Below are 18,631 nucleotides of genomic sequence, written 5' to 3' on the forward strand. Positions count from 1 at the left end.
TGTTTGGGTGTGTTTGCTTTGTCTACACTAGAAATTTTGGGAAACTTGATCCTACAACTATAAAGTGTGTTTTCAATGAATATTCTCCGACACAGAAAGATTACAAATGTTATCATCCTCCTCTAGGAGATCCTTGTTAGCATGGATGCTACCTTTCAAGAATCTGAGCCCTATTTAAGTATTACCACATCACCTCTACAGGGGGAGAAAAATAAGGAGGAAAGTTTATTATACCTAGTTCTAGGGGTGTTTATCGGGCGGATCGGGCGGATAATCACGCTTAACGGTTCGGCTTATCGGTTATCGGATTATAAATGTAATAATCCGCTAGCCATCCAATAAAACAACGGGCGGATTGGAATCGGATTGACAATTATTTGGTGGTTATCGGGCTGTTTATCGGCTAAACCAAATAGAAAATTTTTGAACAATCAATACCAAACGGCCAAATGCATAGTTCAAACTGTCTCTGTTAGCTGTAGTAGCCAAGAAAGCAAATTGTATCATAAATACGAAAGTTTCCCTACAATAAGGGTTGGCTATTGCCAAGCTACACTAACAGTTAATTTGCTTATAGTCGCAAAAGTTTTCCTACAAAGGGGCTGGCTTCACAACCCATAAGGGACGGCTTGCCAAACTACACAACTAAGAAAATTTTTGTACTATAACCAACTTTAGCTGTTATAACTCAGAAAACTTTCGTACTACAATAAGCTAACTTTCTTAGGGTATTCTTACTCTATTTTCATACATGGACCGGCCTTTCCATCCATTCGAAAGAAAGAACAAGAGGGAGATTTAGAAGGAACTCATATGTAATATATCACAAAGGTTTACAAAGGTTACAAGATGATCTTACAACTACTACATGGCCTCCTTTATATAGGAATAGGAGGTTATTACAAGACAAACTTATATTATAAAATAAACCTATCTTACATGGCAAACCTATCTACGAGTGGGTCCCTTTGTACATGTGAAGGACCTTAGGCAAAGCAACTAAAAAGCTTCTGAAAACATGTGAAAGAGGAGAAATATACATGGTTTAGCATGTGAAAATTTGTGGGAGCATGTGAAAGTGTGTGAAAATAGGGTGCTACATGTGACGAAGCATGTGGAGGCATGTGGAAGCAAGTGAAAGTGGGACCCGGATGGTTTGGAAGGATATGGAATTTTGTCATGGCATGGGTAAATGGTTTTTTAGGGTATTTTGGTAGATAATGTGGGATTATGGTGGGATTAGCAGGGATTTGGATAATTAGCTTCCACTGATTTTCTCGGTTTGTCTTCTAGGCATCTTTTCAAAGATCTTGTGTAGTAACGCCTGGAACTTGACGGCTCTTCTTCGCTATGTTCCTTCTCCTTTGGATTGAGGGATGTGATCCGCAACCTTATTCTGGAGATATCTTCAGTGATCTTTTCCCGGATAACTTCATACGGAGTTTGATATGCCTTTGCTGCTTCTCGAACTTTTTCCCAGTGAGGATAAGTGCTGGTATAATTCCAGCTTGCCCAATCTTTTGGCCATATCTGTTTCGGGATGCACCTGTTTTGCTGGAAGATAATTCTTTGTGTTTCACTATATTCTTCTTTCATTGATAAAATAGATACGGGAAATTTCCACCAGAATGACGCCTCTGCTTGTGCCTGGACTTTCTGCTTGTGCCTGGACTTTTCCATTAATAATCTTCACTGGCCTATGAAACATGAATACCTTTGCTTCATAGGAATCGTTGAAACATTTTATCCAATATCTTCTAGGCTTGAACCATAGTAAAAATACTTTAGAGCTGGTTCAATGTTGTCAAAATCTTTGAAGACGTTGCACTTGAATTCCATGAAAATGTAGTATTAATGGCATAGGTACCAGAAAAACCATAATAGTTCTTGTGGAAAATTCTTGGCTTGTGCTATGAATATATGGCAGAATGGGTATTCTGGATTGACTCCATAAGGCTTGAGAATGGATCCTCCATGTTGCCGGAAAACTTGGAGCTCATAATAAGTATTGAGAATGTTGCTCGGCATCTTTAAACTTTCCGCTGGCATATCCGCATATTTTCCTCTGGCCATCTTTTTCTTCAAATAGAATAGCACTCCAATATTCGTTGCTGGCATCAGTTTGCAGTATTTTCTTACCTTCTGAAGGGATGTAAAGGGACTTGACATTTTTAGATATCTCCTTTATTTCTCTGACTACTTCATCTTGTTTCTTTCCCCATGATGGAGCATTTTTCTTGAGCATCTCTGTGAGCGGAGAAATGTACGTAGAGATATTTGGGATGAAATCTCTTAACTTAATTTACTACACCCAAGAACTGTTGGGTTTGCTTTCTTGGAGTCTCTTGCTCTGTTCTTTATAATGTGGTATCAGAGCAAGCCCATCGTTTCGGAGGGAGGAACAGTTTACTAAATATGTCTGAGTCATTTCCATCATCCTCTTCCCTTACAAAAATGAATGTCTCCTACTATATATAAAACTTTGTCCAAAAAATATGATTACCTCTATGAAGTAGATATCCTACCCGACGAACAAAAAGTATCTTCCACTGAACTACCCCTTATAAACCCTTACTCAGCCTTTGCCAAAAAATCATTTGCACCATGGACCCAAATCCGTTTCTTAGTCCAACAGAAACCAAAATGAGTCAAAGAATATGTTGCTGTCTCAAAACTTGACCAACATCATATTCTTGCCACTCGAGAGGAACAATTTATTACCCTCCAAATTCCAGATGATTTTCCCACACAATGGAGAGATCATGATTTTACCCATATCCATTTTGGTGCTATCCGAATTGCTCTGACTTATCATGAAAGAAAAGGTCAACCTGTTGTTGCTCGACTTTCTCTTCTAGATACAAGATACTTAGAGTACCAACATGCAAATTTGGGTACTGCAGAAGTTACCTTGAATGCAGGAATTGTCTTCATAACTATCTTTCCAAATTTCAACATGTCCCTTTATAACCCATACTTAACCGAAGCACTCAAAATCCAAGTCCAAATCCAAGGTGCCCCACAAGCCAAAGATTCTATCCAAGCCACTTTTCATCACCAAATGGCGTGGCGGGTCCAAAATCATGCCATGGATCTCTGCCTTCCCGGAGGAGAAAATGTTTTACTCTTGAATATTGATGCTACCAAAGGAAACACCATGTGCACCCAAATACCCAGACAAATTTTCAGAGATGAACTAGTTAAAATTCTTCCGGATTCCTGGATCACAAATTATGAAAAGCTAAGAGAACCAGAAGAATCTCTGCAATCTGGTGAGCCAACTTTTACCAAAAGAAATGACAAAACCGTTTCCATAATCTTTGACCATTCCCATCTCAAAAAACCCAATAAAACCAGCTTTTCTTGCCAAATAATCCAACCCAAAGACCCTGACCCTGAAAGGGAACCCTTCTGGAATATACAAACTATCATGGAAGAACATGACTAGTGTAAACATTTCGACAAAGACGGCAGAAGAGTTTGGTGGTTCAAATGCCCCTTGACGGGACACTGCCATTGGGATCTCGGTTGCGACTGCCAAGACTGTTTGGAAGATCCAATTGGAGAATATGATGACCACCTGCATCATCGGGAAAGATTTGGTCTCAACGAGACCAAACCAAAATCCAAGAAAAAGGGGAAAACTACTTGAAAAGCAATTTCGAGCCAAATATGAAAATAAAGACCCTTCAATAGTTCAATTGGCTCATTAAGTCGTCCAGGTAAATATGAATTCCTTGTAAGTTACAAACCCCAAGAATGGCCAAAATTACCAGAAAAATTCACTCCAAGCTGGGAAGATAGTGAAACCACACCAAAACCCAAACCACCATCAGCTAGTAACCCAGAACCCGAAAAGCCACCTGAACCTAAAACTCCATCAACCCAAAAGTCCACACAACCACAAATATTCATGTTGAGCCCTTCAAGTTCCAGTCATACCCAAGATTTTCCTTCACTTCAACCTTTTGAAAAGGAGGGTATCAGCCATGCTCCAAAAATCCCCAAGAAAAACATAGTACTACCTTCTGGAAAAAAAACCCCAACAAGTGACATCGAAGCAACAATGAACTGGCAATCAAAAAATTCCATCTGCCAAAACTAAGTGCTCAACAATATTGACAATACCATCAAAAATGTGGCCCACACACAAAACAAGATGATGAGCAAAGTGGAAACAATTGAGAAAAAGGTGGAGCAGACATCGTCACACCATGCAGGACTAATCAAAGCCTTGGAGCTAAGATTGTCAAATTTACAATATGTGAATTGTCCGCCAGGAACTTCACTTTTCCAGTTCTTCCAACAACAAAAGGAGACGATTTCAATCAAGAAACAAATTAAACTTTTGAGAAATGACCGCTTTGAGTCACAAAACACCCCATTTTTCCCTTCAAAATCTACCTTCTACCCCATGTCAGCACATGCATATTCCCCACCAAAATTGGACTACACCTTTTCTACTTTTCCTACTACCTCACAGAATCTTATCTCATTCACCCAACCCTTAAAAGAAGAACCTGAATTCGATATTGCAAAAATGGTTTGGGAAAGGAAAGATGCTCTTGCAGCCCACAAACAAACCAAGAAAAGGCGAGATCAAGGCGAAATTTCAAAAGGGTCCAACCCCGAAAATCTGATGATTTCTGATAAGAAGACTCCAGACCTCTATGTCTCCCAGCCAAGAAACATGTCAGAAGGAGACACCACATGCTCGGAATCTCTAAATTCATGAGACGATGATACAATGGAAGATAGCTCTCAATCAACCAATGAATCCACAACAAACTCTTCCGAAGAAGTCGATCCCCCAATATTTGTGAGCCAACCACGAGACCCAGAAATATCTGAAGTAGAGGAGGATCAAGAAGGCATGACGGATGAACCAATCCCAGAAAGAAGACATGAACCCATGGCGTCAAAACCAGTTGGAACTGGCTTCCACACTTTCACCTTAGATGACGTCAAGATTTCAAAATGGCCTCAAAGGATCCAAGACTTCTATACTTGGATGGTGACCAAAAATTTGGTTGAACGAGAAAAGTATATCATCCTGTCAGAACTAACTTCGCGGTTCTCAGGAATCCTTAGAGACTGGTGGAACTCAATTGGGATTCAAGACAAAAATACTTTTCTTACTTCATAGGATTTTGCCTTCAACATCAGAATCTTACATGAAGTTTTTTGCGGAGATACTGGCCAAAGACAAGAGAAAATGCGAAGACAGCTCTTCGAGATGAAGTGTGTGTCATTCGACAGAAATGACATTGACATGCATTTTCAAAAAATGGCAAAAATATACTTTGAAATCGGTGGAGACATCAACTTAAAGCAAGCCTTTGTCTCTTCCCTTCCAAAGTTAGCAAGCCGAACCATGACCATCATTGAACAAAAGTTTCGATCGATAACAATCCCACAAGTCGGCTACATCAGGCAAGCTATTTTCGTCGCATTAGAAGACATTTGTACAAAGCGCTCAGCCCTAAAACAAATTATCCAATGTCATTAGCTACAGACATACAACAGTTTTATTGAGAATTAGAAATTAGGGATTTAGCCATTTAGGTTTTAACAGTACTTTATATACATAAGGGTAAAAGTATAAATATAAAAATTCTTAACGGGTTAACGGTTTACCCGATAAGAAAATTGAGTAATCCTCCCCCAAACCGTTAAGTCACTAATTATAAAATCTCAATTTGTTCACCATCCATTACTCTGATAATCCGATACCAATAAGCCAATAAGCCTTCGGTTCGGTTAACAGTTTCGGTTCGGTTTTGAACAGCCCTACCTAGTTCCATTACTGGACATCTTGATAACATTGTCACAGAGTAAAATGAATTTGGAGAAAGAATTCATGGGGAGACTATTGGACGTTTGGATAGGCCTGATTTCAAAACTTACTCAAGGAGAAATAAAGCATAAGAAGTCATCGTGCAATCTACCAAAGTTGAACCTTCTTCTATTGGTGAGTTAGATATGCCTATTGCTCACAGAAAAGAAGTCAGATCTTGTACTACTAAACATCCTTTATCTAATTTAGTCTCCTATAATTCTTTTTCTCCCTCCTATAGAGCATTTGCCTTATCTATTTCTTATGCGTCTATTCCCCAGAATCGGAGGGAAGCTTTTGCAAATCCTAAATGGAAGCAAGCTACGATTGAAGAAATGAAGGCCTTGTCAAAAAAAAAGGCTTGGGAACTTGTCATTCACTACCCGACAGGAAGTTGGTTGGCGCAAATGGGTCTTCACCGTGAAGCATAAAGATGATGGCTTGATTCAAAGATTCAAAGCAAGATTGGTGACTAAGGGATTCACTCAAACTTATGGAGTGGATTATCAAGAGACATTCGCTCATGTTGCTAAACACTATTAGAATTATTGTCTTGTGCAGCTAATCTTGATTGGGACTTGCAACAGTTTGATGTGAAGAAAGCATTTCTTCACAAAGACTTAGAAGAAGAGGTGTATATGGAAACTCCTCCTAGATTTGATACACCTTGGAAACACCTTGGAAACTCCTCCAGTTTGATGGGCCGGTCCAAACTGTCGCGGGCCCGGGCCGGTCCCAAATTAAACGGGCCAAACGGGCTTTTTGTAGGGACCGGCCGGTCCCGGGCTAAACAGTCCCGGCCCGCGGGCTCCTGGCCCGCGGGCCAACGGATTTTTTTTAAAAAAAAATTAAATAGATATTAGAGACAAAAGGATGTTAAAAAAAACATCTAAGGCAATGCTTTGTAAATTTTATTATAGAATTGTGACCTAAATTTTATTTAACATCCTAAATTTTAATATTCAATATTTAATATCGAATATAGCTTATATATATATATATATATATATATATATATATATATAAAAGCTATATTCGATAAGCTATATATACATCTTATATACTATATATAAGATGTATATATAGTATAGTATAGTATAGTATATATATTAAATGTATATATATATATATATAAGTATCGAATATAGCTTATTACTTTTATATATATATATATATATATATATATATATATATATATATATATATATCGAATATAGCTTATATATTATACACTTAGTAACAATAAAGTAAGCAATAGTAGCAATTATAGAAGAAAATTAGAGAGATTGTAATAGATTGATGATTTTATAAGAAAAAATGAAAGAATGATGGGGTATTTATAGTTGAAAATAGGGAAAAAGTGTAATTATAAAAAATTTGGGATTAAAACAAAGTTGGGGGGGTTAAATGGCTATTTTATAAATAGCCAACAGCTATTTTTGACAGCCGAACGGCTATATTTTTTTATTTTTTTTTAAATTATTTTTAAAATAGCCGTTGGGACCGTTTGTCCTGTTAAGGGGCCGGGCCGGTCCCGAGCTCTGGCGGGCTAAACAGTCACGGGCCTGACGGGCCCAAATCATAGGACCGCCCCACGAGACCGGCCCAGGCCCACTAAAACCAAGCCAAACGGTCCTGGCCCGTTTGGCCCGCGGTCCCGGGCCTGGACCAGCCCACTTGCCACCCTTACTACACAAAGTCAAGAAAAGGTGTGCAGATTGAAGAAAGTCTTGTACGGACTTAAGCAATCCCCCCAGAGCTTGGTTTGACAGTTCTGCAAAGCAATGATCTCCTTCGATTGCCAACAAAGCAATGTTGATCACACCCTTTTCATAAGACATCAAACGGGTAAACTCACTCTTCTCATAGTTTATGTTAATAGCACAGTAATGATAGGGAATGACAAAGAGAAGATGGCCCGATTGAAGTAGTTGTTGGCACATGAATTTGAGATCAAGGATCTAGGAAAATTGCAATACTTCTTGGGAATTGAGGTTGCTAGATCAAAAAGAGGAATCTTTATTTCTCAAAGGGAGTATATTCTAGATCTCTTGAAAGAAACCGGTATGACAGGTTGCAAACCAGCAGAATCGCCTACTGAAAGTAATCACAAGTTACAAGCAGGAGTTGGAGAGCCAGTTGATAAGGAGAGATATCAGAGGTTAATTGGAAGACTCATTTATATCTCTCATACTAGACCTGACATAGCCTATTCAGTCAGCTTGGTGAGTCAGTTCATGCATGAACCCCGAGATCCTCATATGCAAGTTATTTTTCACATTTTGCAGTATCTGAAGCCTACTCTAGGCAAAGGTTTGCTTTTCTCCAAAGATGGTCACCTTCAGATAGAAGCCTATACAGATGCGGATTGGGTTGGATCTTTAGATGAAAGAAGATCTACATCCGGTTATTGGACACTCGTAGGAGAGAATTTGATTACTTGGAAAAGCAAGAAGCAAAGTGTAGTTTGCTAGATCAAGTGTGGAAGCAGAATATAGAGTTATGCCCAGGGTGTCTGTGAACTTCTTTGGTTACTAAAATTACTAGACGAATTAAGACTGTCCGGAAAACGGAAAGTTTTCTTATATTGTGACAACAAGGCTGCTATCAGCATAGCTCATAATTCAGTCCAGCATGACCGAACAAAGCATGTTGAAATTGATCAACACTGCATCAAAGAAAAAGTTACGAGTGGTGTCTTGAGCTTGTTTCATGTGTCATCAGAAAAACAGCTAGTTGATGTGTTTATCAAGGGTCTCAACAAACGGACTTTTCATACACTGGTTTGCAAGTTGGGCATGTGTGACATCTTTGCACCAACTTAAGGGGGAGTGTTGATCGGCTTATTTATTAGAAAAAATTTGATTCTGATTGAGATTTGATTTTGTTCTTATTGATTGTAAATTGATTGTAATTTATTTCCCTTCCTAAATTAGTCATAGGATCTAGTGTATAAATATCTTTGCTTAGGGGTGTAAGAAATACACATAAATACAAGAAGTCTTTTCTTCTTCTCAAAAATCTACACAATTAAAACTTATGACTCATGTAGATGCCACTTGTCACTGTGAAAAAGAATCCATCAGACTCCAAAAATGCCCTAGGTTAATGTTGATTGTATCAAACATGGAACCAAGTTAAAAATAGATTACCTAATTTTGTGGCATGAAGATACTCATTGGGGTCTGAATTTGGAGATACAAAGAGTTGGACTTGTAGAAGGAGCTTAGAAGTAGAGCAAGTAGGAACGTAAGATGTTCACGCTAATATATGGTTAGTGGAGAAGATTGGGTCTAGTAGTAATTTATCCTAGGTCCGGTTATTCTCTACGGTATTTGCCTTCTCTTATGAGGAAGTGGACAAACCATTCTTCCATACACAGTCATGCTGCCCCAATTTCACTCTTTTTCTATCACTTCATAAGAATTAAGAAGGGACATTTCTCCAGTATTACAAGTTAAAAGGTATACTATAAGTTTATGCTCCCGACTTTGACATCCTCAGTTGGCTGATGATATATGAGTCCCCTCATGGAGACAACAACAAGTGGAGTAGACAAAGGCCTTTATGAGCAATCTTGTAAGCCTGTAACTTATCAACTAGGGATATATTTCCAACAATCCCTTGCACATAACCACTTATAATAATTATATTATCTTTTATAACTCACTTATTTCAATTAAATTCTCTTTTATAACTCACTTAGAGAAATTATAGACTGACAGATACAGCACAAATTGTGAATGATCATAAAGTTTCTTCTTGATGAAGCTATATTTGGTTTCTTTATTTGCAAATATCTTTAGAGTGAAGCATTCTACAGCAAAGGGGTGTTTCTATAAGCATTAAGAAAATTTTAAATTAAATAATAGTGGACCAAAATTTTATCACCTATCTAAAAAAAACTGTCTGCATGTCTAAATCCATATAGAATCTTAAGGAACCAGATGTTCTATGAAATAAGCTAAACTTAGCACACTATAGTTCCAATTCAAGAATGTATTTCTATTAGAATGGAATTTGCACACCTTTAGACAATATACAGCAAGCCGCCTCCTAGTTTCTGAGTTCCCATTTTGAAGATCTGATATAATTGAATGATGGACATCCTCCTTCTGCAGAACTAGCAGTAGTATTAGAAAAAATTACTTGCTCTTAACAAGACATGTATATTCAATAGGAACAAAAAGGATAGGGAGAACAAGAACAGATTATTTCTTTATTTTTAACGAGATAAAAGAACAGATTCTGAACATAAAAGAGCATAACCAGATTTTTTTTTAAAAGGAATACAGGACCCTCTGTCAGAAATTTCAGTTTTCACACAATCCAATGACATGATGTTACTAATACGTGTTCAAACAATAAGAATAAGATGCCTGCCCCACCAGAAAAAAATCTGAAAGTAAACTTTGCAAGAAAAAATTGCAACATAATAAAAAGTGCATTATTGCTAAAGAGAATATTGAAAACAAAATGCACCGGAGCTAGAATGAGAGGCCAAATGATGGGCAATGAATGGGCATGCAGATTTCTTAGGTGCTACGTGCAGTTTTTTTTTTATAACCGAGAAATCCCAGAGGACCAGTGGTGCATGGTTTGAAACTCGGTGGTAATGGGACCGCTCATCTTCCCTTCTCCACTTAAATACCAAACTTGTCTCCTAACTCACACATCACAAGTTATGGTCTTACCAGTAGAGACCAAAGCCCAAGCCCTAGGGGCCACTTCATGACAATTTGGAATGATCATTCGAATAATTTGATTTAATAGGTCGTCTTGGTGGTACTTGCTTGCTATGGAGCTTCAAGGGACCAGAATTTACAAGCCATTGACTCCACTTCTAGAAAGTGTTCAGTCATAGAGATGTTATACAGTCTAGAAGTATATCAAATTCGTCAGTTACTTGTTAAAATTTTATGATAAATTGAGTAAAAGAAATATGCAAGTGTAAAATACTAAACTTCCAAAAAACTCCAATTTGATCATCTACAAAATATGCAACATCCCTCTTACACCAAACATACAAATGGAGTAAAGAGGAGTTCTTTCTATTTATAATAAAAGAACTCTTTTATTTGTTTCTCTCCATATTATCGCAAAACACAAAAAGGGGAAAGTTTCCCAACTCCTCCTTGCACACATCCAATCTTCTTACTCTCCAACTGGCAAATGCTTACATCACAAATTTAAGTAGCACCAGATAGACACAAATGCAAATATGAAATACTTAAATCGATATAAAGATGTTTGTCGAATGGTGCTTGAGATTGTCATGTGATGGCTGGTAGCAAACCCATACTGATTACCCTTTTTCCCCGATAAGCATGTGCTGTTGTGACTTGGAAAAGGATGAGAATTTAACAAATGCAACTTGCATAAAATAAATTCAAATACTTTTTACCCATATTTCAGGCACAAAATTGAGCATTTCCTCCGCTCTTCTTTTACTAAGTTCAGGGTCACTCATGCATATCACAAAAATTTTCTTTTCTAACTCTAGTGGATCAAACATAGGTGCAGCCATTAATTTCACAATTAACATGCCAAAATAATAAGGGGAACAAACAAAAAGCTAACGAGTACACATGCATTCAACCGCACCAACTCTATTCACAATGAAATTACATACCAATACCACAAGGCCTACTTATGTTGTACTTATATATACATGAGCTATGGCCCATATGGAAACACTCAAACTTGGTCAGCATAAGCAGAGGAGAGAGGTGAGATGGACAGAAACCCTCCACTCTTAACCGGAGTTCTCAAGTTTAGAGTCCCGGAAACGGAGAAACTCCTGAAAATAACAGTCATTTGTTCTTACACTGCAAAGTGACTTGACAACTGTCGCAGATATCTCGAGCATGTTTGGACTGAAATGGGTCATGCCACAGTCAACTACTGCGATGCTGAAGTGCTGGAACAAAGCAGGAGGCAGTGCAAGGCAAAAGAAGTGGTGGAAATCTATCCCAGCTTGTATTTGGTGGAATGTGTGGATATAGAGAAATGCAAGGTGCTTTGAAGATAGCAGAAGCTATACAGAGAGAATTAAGATGAACTGTGTAGTATCCTTATATTTCTGGTGTAAAGAAAACCTAATAGAGGATGCTGAATCTTTACTATTTTGTTGAATCTCTGTAATTAGTCTTAGCAAGTAATCCTTGTAAGATGAACAAGTGTTTGTGGTTAGATATTTTGTAAATATGGTGTCCAGCATTCCCTAAATGCTGATGAATATACTGTTACTTATTTCAAAAAAAAAAGACGTTAAAAAGTTAAAGTGTTTGAACATAAACAAGAGTGTATATTTGATAGCCCTTCCAAAGGGGTATCATATCTGATTATGACAAGAAAGAAAAAGTTTCCTGTACAAATTTATTCACAGAAGGTGCATGGTTGTGGGTAGATATAGGAGTATGTGACAAGAAAATATAGAGAGATGAGCAAAGTCTAACCTGCTCATTAAGAAAATGCGCTGAGACAGAATTTAGTGAGTAAGAACTTAGTTTATGATCCCTTTGCACAGCCTGCAAAACAAAAGAATAACAGGTTCACTGACATTCACTTTATTTCCTTGGCGAAGATCTTCCCTATATCAATTAGAACAGGTTATGGATACAGCTGTAATGAACAAAACCTGAAATAAATCAAATTGAACTCTCCCTTCTATTGTTATTTCTTTACTTTCCCTTGTCCCGTGCTGTCTGCAACATAAACCCATATATCAGTTCACAGCTCCATAAGCTTTTTTATAAAATCAGCTACACAAATTATAAAGCAAAAGTCAATTGCATATATTTGTTAGCCTTGACTAATCTTTGAGTTTCAGTGAAGCCTTGGGGAAATTTGCTTTTATGAATACAAAACAACTAGCACTGATTTTTGAGTTTCAATAGGGTGAATTTTGGGAAATATTTGAATTAAGAAGTGCTAGAAGTCCACCTTTGCAGATAATACAATGCTCAAGGAGGCCAACAAGAGATCCTAATCGCTTCATATTTCTAACATATTACAAGGAGAGAGATTAAAAAGGTTCTAAGAAGCTGCAGCTGATTAAAACACGTATCAGATTAGTTTACAATGCCATATTTCAGAAACCACAGACAGTAATGGAAGAACATATAAATGCAAACTGAACTGACCAAAGTTTAGATACAAATATAGTCAACGGACACCAAGTGAAAAAAGAATACAGGATTGTAGTGATAATATTTTTACCCACAGATAAAGTAGAAACCTATAAACATTTTAGAACACACAGAAGATAACAAAAGAAAAGATATAAGATGACCTTGAAGAAAAGGTTGAATCTTTTACACGAACCCTGCTGTTTCTGATGCGTCCAAGCAGAGGAAATTCTGCCATCCCTAAGACTTCAGCTCTCTGAAATGAAGATAAAATGTCTTAACTAGTTCAATAATACACATGGCAAAACAAACTTGACCTAGCCTTCCCCATTATCTTTTGGCTGGAAAGAAACAAGCTTTTCCACTTCAGTTCTACCATCAGCTTCACAGTAACCGCAAGTTATCATATAGGGGTTCTGTTACCTCTGTCTATGGACTTTCTGTTCTCCTCATTGCTTACTCCAATCAATAATTAAGAAATCCATCCTTTTTACAAGTACATTAAGTAGGCAACCGTTAAGATTGCCCAGCACATCTTAATTCACCTTAGCTCTTATATCATTGTTTTGGAGCCATAATATGGAAAAACATAAGAAGCTCATTACCCGGATGAGATATGGCAAATCAAAGTTGCAGATGTTATATCCAATTATGATGTCCGGGTCAACTTCCCGTATAAAGTCCTGCAAGTCAAGGGAATGTTAAAACAAAAAGTATATTGGTTACTTGTAAAACTAATAGTTAGGAATCTCTTTTTTATGGTAACTTAAGTATTCTAGAACAGTGTTATGCAGTCATGCAAACTAATGTATGAGAGACTAAAATGGCATATCCAAACACCTTATGCTCATGTTAACTTTAGAAAGTCCCACCACCTCCTCAGCACCAATCAACCAAGATTCATATGCCAAGGTAAGCGTAAATAGCCATGAAAATCATGTACATATTTTTATTTTTAACTTCTAATTTGACCAAATTTCATGTGTTAAACCTTCTTCACTCTTCTGCATATGCATTACCATCTGGAGCAGAAAACAATATGGACAATGTGAAACAAAAATTGGATGAAACGGAGTGTTTCACACTAAAAGAAACAGGTTATAAGGAACAATACTGCCATCATATGGAGTCAAATAGAAAGAATCAACTGCTGTATACAGGCTGCCTACCCCCCCCCCCCAAAACCCACACACACACACAAACACCGAAAGGAAGAGAAGAAAGGTGGAAAAATGTATCCAATTAATATAAAATGTTATGCAGAAAGATTACCCTCCATGCCAGCAATACTTCTTTTTCTGTGTCAAACGACATAACATCAACCCCAACTATAGGTGAGCATGACTTAAGGGTCATCACGTTACGAATTAATGGCTGATCCTGTCCCTGCAAGGTAACTAGATTGGCCACCTAGAATTAAGTTAAAATCTTGTCAGCAACATGAAAGTATACAGTATGGATATATTTTCCAGATATACAGAATAAATGGGGACTCGACCTGAATAACAGGATCTTGAGTAGGCTCAGGAAAGTGGCCCTTACGACCAGCACATTCAATATCGAAACTCAATATGCGAAACGGAGCCATCTTTGAAAATTTTCCTTCTGGAGGATGGCTAATCAAGTCAGAATAGCTAAAAGTAAATGTTAAGGAAGTTCAGGGTAATGATCCTTATTAAGAGAATAGAATACGCCCTTTAGATCGTATATTCTGCCATACATTAGGATACAGACAATCAAACTCTAATTGACTATAGGAGAGATTCCTTGCAGCTTTCTTATATTTTCCAACTGGAACTTCAATCCAGTTGCCACCGACAATGTTGCAGTCAATCATGAAGCGAAGAGCAAAAAGAACATTACTTTCATAGGTCATAAAGCTCTTCATACCAAGCCCATCAATTTGAATACCTCTATCAAGGATACCTGCCACATTTTACATCTAAATCAAATGGAAAAAGAAGAAAAAAAGGATTGGCATAATAGAATCAATTCTATAAAATCAATTAGAACATAAACAATCATAAAAAAGTCCTATTTTATTGCAACTTTGGTGCATCCAATTATGTTGAAGAAAGTAAATCCAAATACTACCGGAACAAATTTATCTCTGCAATTTCAGCTAACGGAGAAGATTAAGCAGCAATCTCACAGGCAGCGTAAGATGCAACTACATTATTCTCAACTACGGCTCAATGTGAAGCAATAAACAAAGTTATCATGGCAAGAGAAGACAAAACTGGCAAAGAAAACACCATACTAATTATACTACAATCTCAAAAAAGCAATTTGGATGAATGAAACGGTTAATGTACCACATCATATTATTGCCGATAACTGCTCAATTGAGGAAGCTCTTTTTAAACAACTTTGAGATGAAATGGGTAATGCCAAGGACCTTCTAAGAACTTTTGGTGCTAGACTGGATGTAAAATGAGAAACAAACAGCGGACGATTTGGAGAACCATTCAGCTGTATTATATGGTATGGAAGGAAAGGAACCAGCAATGTTTCAAGAGCAGATCTGCAGTTGTTTGCAGTTTGAAACATGAATATCTTAGTCTGTTAATTTCTTTTTGAAATCTAAAAGATAACACATATGAGGAGGACGCAGTGGTACAGTTCACTAGTTTGATAACATAATTGATCAGATTATTTTAACTACGGATAACATCCTATTGTACTTCCTAGCACGTGATTTTGCAATCAATAAAACTTTTACTACTCTGTGTGTGCGTGTCACAAGCACAAAACAAAGCATAAATCAGCAAAGCAACTGTATCAGAAAGATAAAGTAAAAGTGAATAAGTGAATCAGAGGGTAGAAGGAACCAGAAAACATACCACGGCAACTGGTAACCATCGTTGGCAATGCCACTACAATCTTGAGAAAAGGCTGAGAAGCCTGCTTTTGGTAATGCATGATGCTTCTTCTCTGAACTACTTCGATGCGACGGACAAATTTAGGGACATTGCTGTTCCTATTCACCTCTCTCATTCTACCCTGCAGCAACCAACAAGAATAATATAGCAAATGCAGCGTAGGCCAATAATATACCAAATTGGTGAAAAATTCAATCAATGCGTGCTTATAAAAATGAGTAGATCAACATACCTCGAGAATTTGGTGAAAACGGGAGATATCGTCAGGGCCCATTCCAGGAGGGCAGCTGATGTAGAAGTATGGTTCAAATCCATGTACATGACAACAAACACTATTTCCTGACCAGCACATAAACAGACATTTCTTAGTAAGTGGAAGACAAGCTACATCAACTTCAATAAACACATTATTTGATGGATTCCAAGTTGTTGTGTTCCTTCTGAACTCAACTCCTTGCCCTATCTACATGGATTTATGAAACTGTATAAAAATACTATTTTAAATTACGTTTGAACCTAAGGCCACATTTTTTTGTCACTAATGTCAACTGGTGAAGAATAAAGAAAGATTGGCACAAAATCGCAAGAACAGCCCACTTAAGCTATTTGTGTTGATTTCTAACATCTATGATAGCATAGAAAAAAAACTAAAATAGAAGCTATAACTTTCTTCTAAAAATGAAATGGCACAAACAATTTTTTAAATTAATGGAATCCAGAAGCAAAAAGATAAAATACTACAACTCGAGAAAATTCACTAAAATGCAATTTCAACTCATATTTATTTCCAATACATTTATACTGCTGAGAGAGGGTTGCTCTAGTGGTGAGCACCCTCCACTTCCAACCAAGAGGTTGTGAGTTCGAGTCACCCCAAGAGCAAGGTGGGGAGTTCTTGGAGGGAGGGAGCGGAGGGTCTATCGGAAACAGCCTCTCTACTCAGGGTAGGGGTAAGGTCTGCGTACACACTACGCTCCCCAGACCCCACTAGTGGGATTATACTGGGTTGTTGTTGTTGTTGTTGTTATACTGCTGAGAGAAAATCTATGTTCTAAATTGTACTTGGTTGCAGCCCTTAGGACGCTTTAATTTGTAAAACAACCAAGCTACTTCCATTTCATGACATGCATTTATACCTAGAGGGGATTATCAATTTATTTGACATGCCAGAATCAAATCTTCTTGCTCAGATATATAGCACTGTTTCTACTATAATACAGCAACAAAAGTTGCAAATGCATGTTGCAGCAATGAATTAAGCACTGACAAACCTTCCTTGGTGACCCCAAAGATTCTTAAAATGGCAGCTGGACCAGAAGAATTAGGCAGCAATTCTTTATGGCTCTCTCCAATAATGTAGTCAATCTCCAGCTGCTGAAACGCTGTGAAAGACCACCAAATAAAATGTGAAATCGTGAAAGTGAGAACTCATTGAAACTAATTGATCTATTTCAAAACCTTTTTGTTTTATCTAACTATCTAACTTTCTATCTTTTCTTAATTTTTATACAGATCCACGTGCCTATCTTGCCCTCAAGCCAATATATAAACTTGCTTAATTTTTTATTTTTGTTAATAGTATATAAACTTGCTTAATAAGATTCCATATGAACTTAAGAACTAAAATAACTGCCCCTCATACCAAGAGCACAAAAAGGCTTCAAACTTTTGGGAGTAACAAAACGTTTCTACTTTTATATCTATTAGCGATGTCAGACTAATATCAATTCTGAACGATCCAAAATAGGTTCTTTTCTTTCTATTTTCTCTTCAAAATCCATCTTTTTGTTTTAGATATTAAATGAATACAAAATTGCTAATTAGAAAATGAAATAAAACCTTTTTGAACTCTATTCCTTAATTTACTATAGAATGGTTTAGTTATAGTAGTACAATTCAAGGAAAATATAAAATATAAGAAAGTTCCAAGTCATAAATAAATAAATAAATAAATAAAAAGAAAAAATCCTAAGAATCTGAACTCAAAGTTAATATAAATGATCTTCAAATTCCTATACTAAACTAAAATAGCTTCCTCATATAAACACTTAAACTAGCTTAGTTTACTATTTTCAAATAAAATAATTTCAGAAACCCTAAACGTTCATCCAAATTCACCAGATAGGTTAAAATTCAGGGAAAACAAAAAAGAAGCTTCCGAAACAAAAATTTCCTAGAAATTAACCAAAAAACAGGAAAAAGCATGAGGTCGAAAATTTCAAATACAATTTCCGTACATATGCTTTGGGACTGAGAGAGGCAAGCTTGAGAAAGAGGAGGGCGTTTCCATTTCTGAAGCCGCTCATTTAGGGCGTGGCGCTCTTCGAGTTCACGGAGGATTTGGGAATCTTCTTCGTACTGAAGCAATGTTTCTTCGAGGAAAACGTCCTCGTCTAGGTCTTCTTCTTCCATGGCGGCGTGGTGTTTCTGCTGCTGCTGAGGCGACGGCGTTGCAACCGCTTGTGCCGCCGATCGCTTCCTTGAGTTGCCGCTGTTCATGGTGGTTCGCCGTAGTTTGGGGAAGAGGGGGGTACGTGGAGAGGGTTTTGGAAGTTGTTGTGTTGCTAATTCCCGCCAGTTTCACTGGGTATATGCTGTAAAGAAGAGGAAAGAAGTGGAATTGCACTTTTGGTAGCTATAGTTTCATCTGAATGTCAATGTGGTCCCTGAAAATACTATAATCATCTGAATTTTTTTCTAGACTTCATTTAACCTTATTTCTTTACTCCTCATGTATTAATTTAATTTGTTTACGTAGTTTATTTAGAAAATTATTTACTTTA

At 37.2% G+C, this 18,631-nt stretch overlaps 1 protein-coding gene across 1 annotated transcript in view; it reads right to left on the reverse strand.

The window, feature by feature from the left end:
• The window catches only part of LOC107781169 (DNA polymerase delta catalytic subunit), a 43,214-nt gene extending 24,773 nt beyond the window's left edge, over nucleotides 1-18,441 (reverse strand). Inside the window, exons 1-12 of the mRNA XM_075247107.1 lie at nucleotides 18,086-18,441; nucleotides 17,120-17,230; nucleotides 16,081-16,187; nucleotides 15,810-15,969; nucleotides 14,697-14,892; nucleotides 14,465-14,600; nucleotides 14,239-14,376; nucleotides 13,572-13,649; nucleotides 13,131-13,222; nucleotides 12,477-12,543; nucleotides 12,295-12,366; nucleotides 9,865-9,951 (exon numbers count right to left, since the gene is read on the reverse strand). Of these exons, the coding sequence (XP_075103208.1) occupies nucleotides 9,865-9,951; nucleotides 12,295-12,366; nucleotides 12,477-12,543; nucleotides 13,131-13,222; nucleotides 13,572-13,649; nucleotides 14,239-14,376; nucleotides 14,465-14,600; nucleotides 14,697-14,892; nucleotides 15,810-15,969; nucleotides 16,081-16,187; nucleotides 17,120-17,230; nucleotides 18,086-18,347 (1,506 nt within the window). The 5' untranslated portion in view covers nucleotides 18,348-18,441. The remainder of the gene's footprint in view (nucleotides 1-9,864; nucleotides 9,952-12,294; nucleotides 12,367-12,476; nucleotides 12,544-13,130; nucleotides 13,223-13,571; nucleotides 13,650-14,238; nucleotides 14,377-14,464; nucleotides 14,601-14,696; nucleotides 14,893-15,809; nucleotides 15,970-16,080; nucleotides 16,188-17,119; nucleotides 17,231-18,085) is intronic.
• Between the last annotated feature and the right edge of the window lie 190 nt (nucleotides 18,442-18,631).

The sequence above is a fragment of the Nicotiana tabacum genome, chromosome 24 (assembly GCF_000715075.1).
Source record: "Nicotiana tabacum cultivar K326 chromosome 24, ASM71507v2, whole genome shotgun sequence".
NCBI classification, from domain to species: Eukaryota; Viridiplantae; Streptophyta; class Magnoliopsida; order Solanales; family Solanaceae; genus Nicotiana; species Nicotiana tabacum.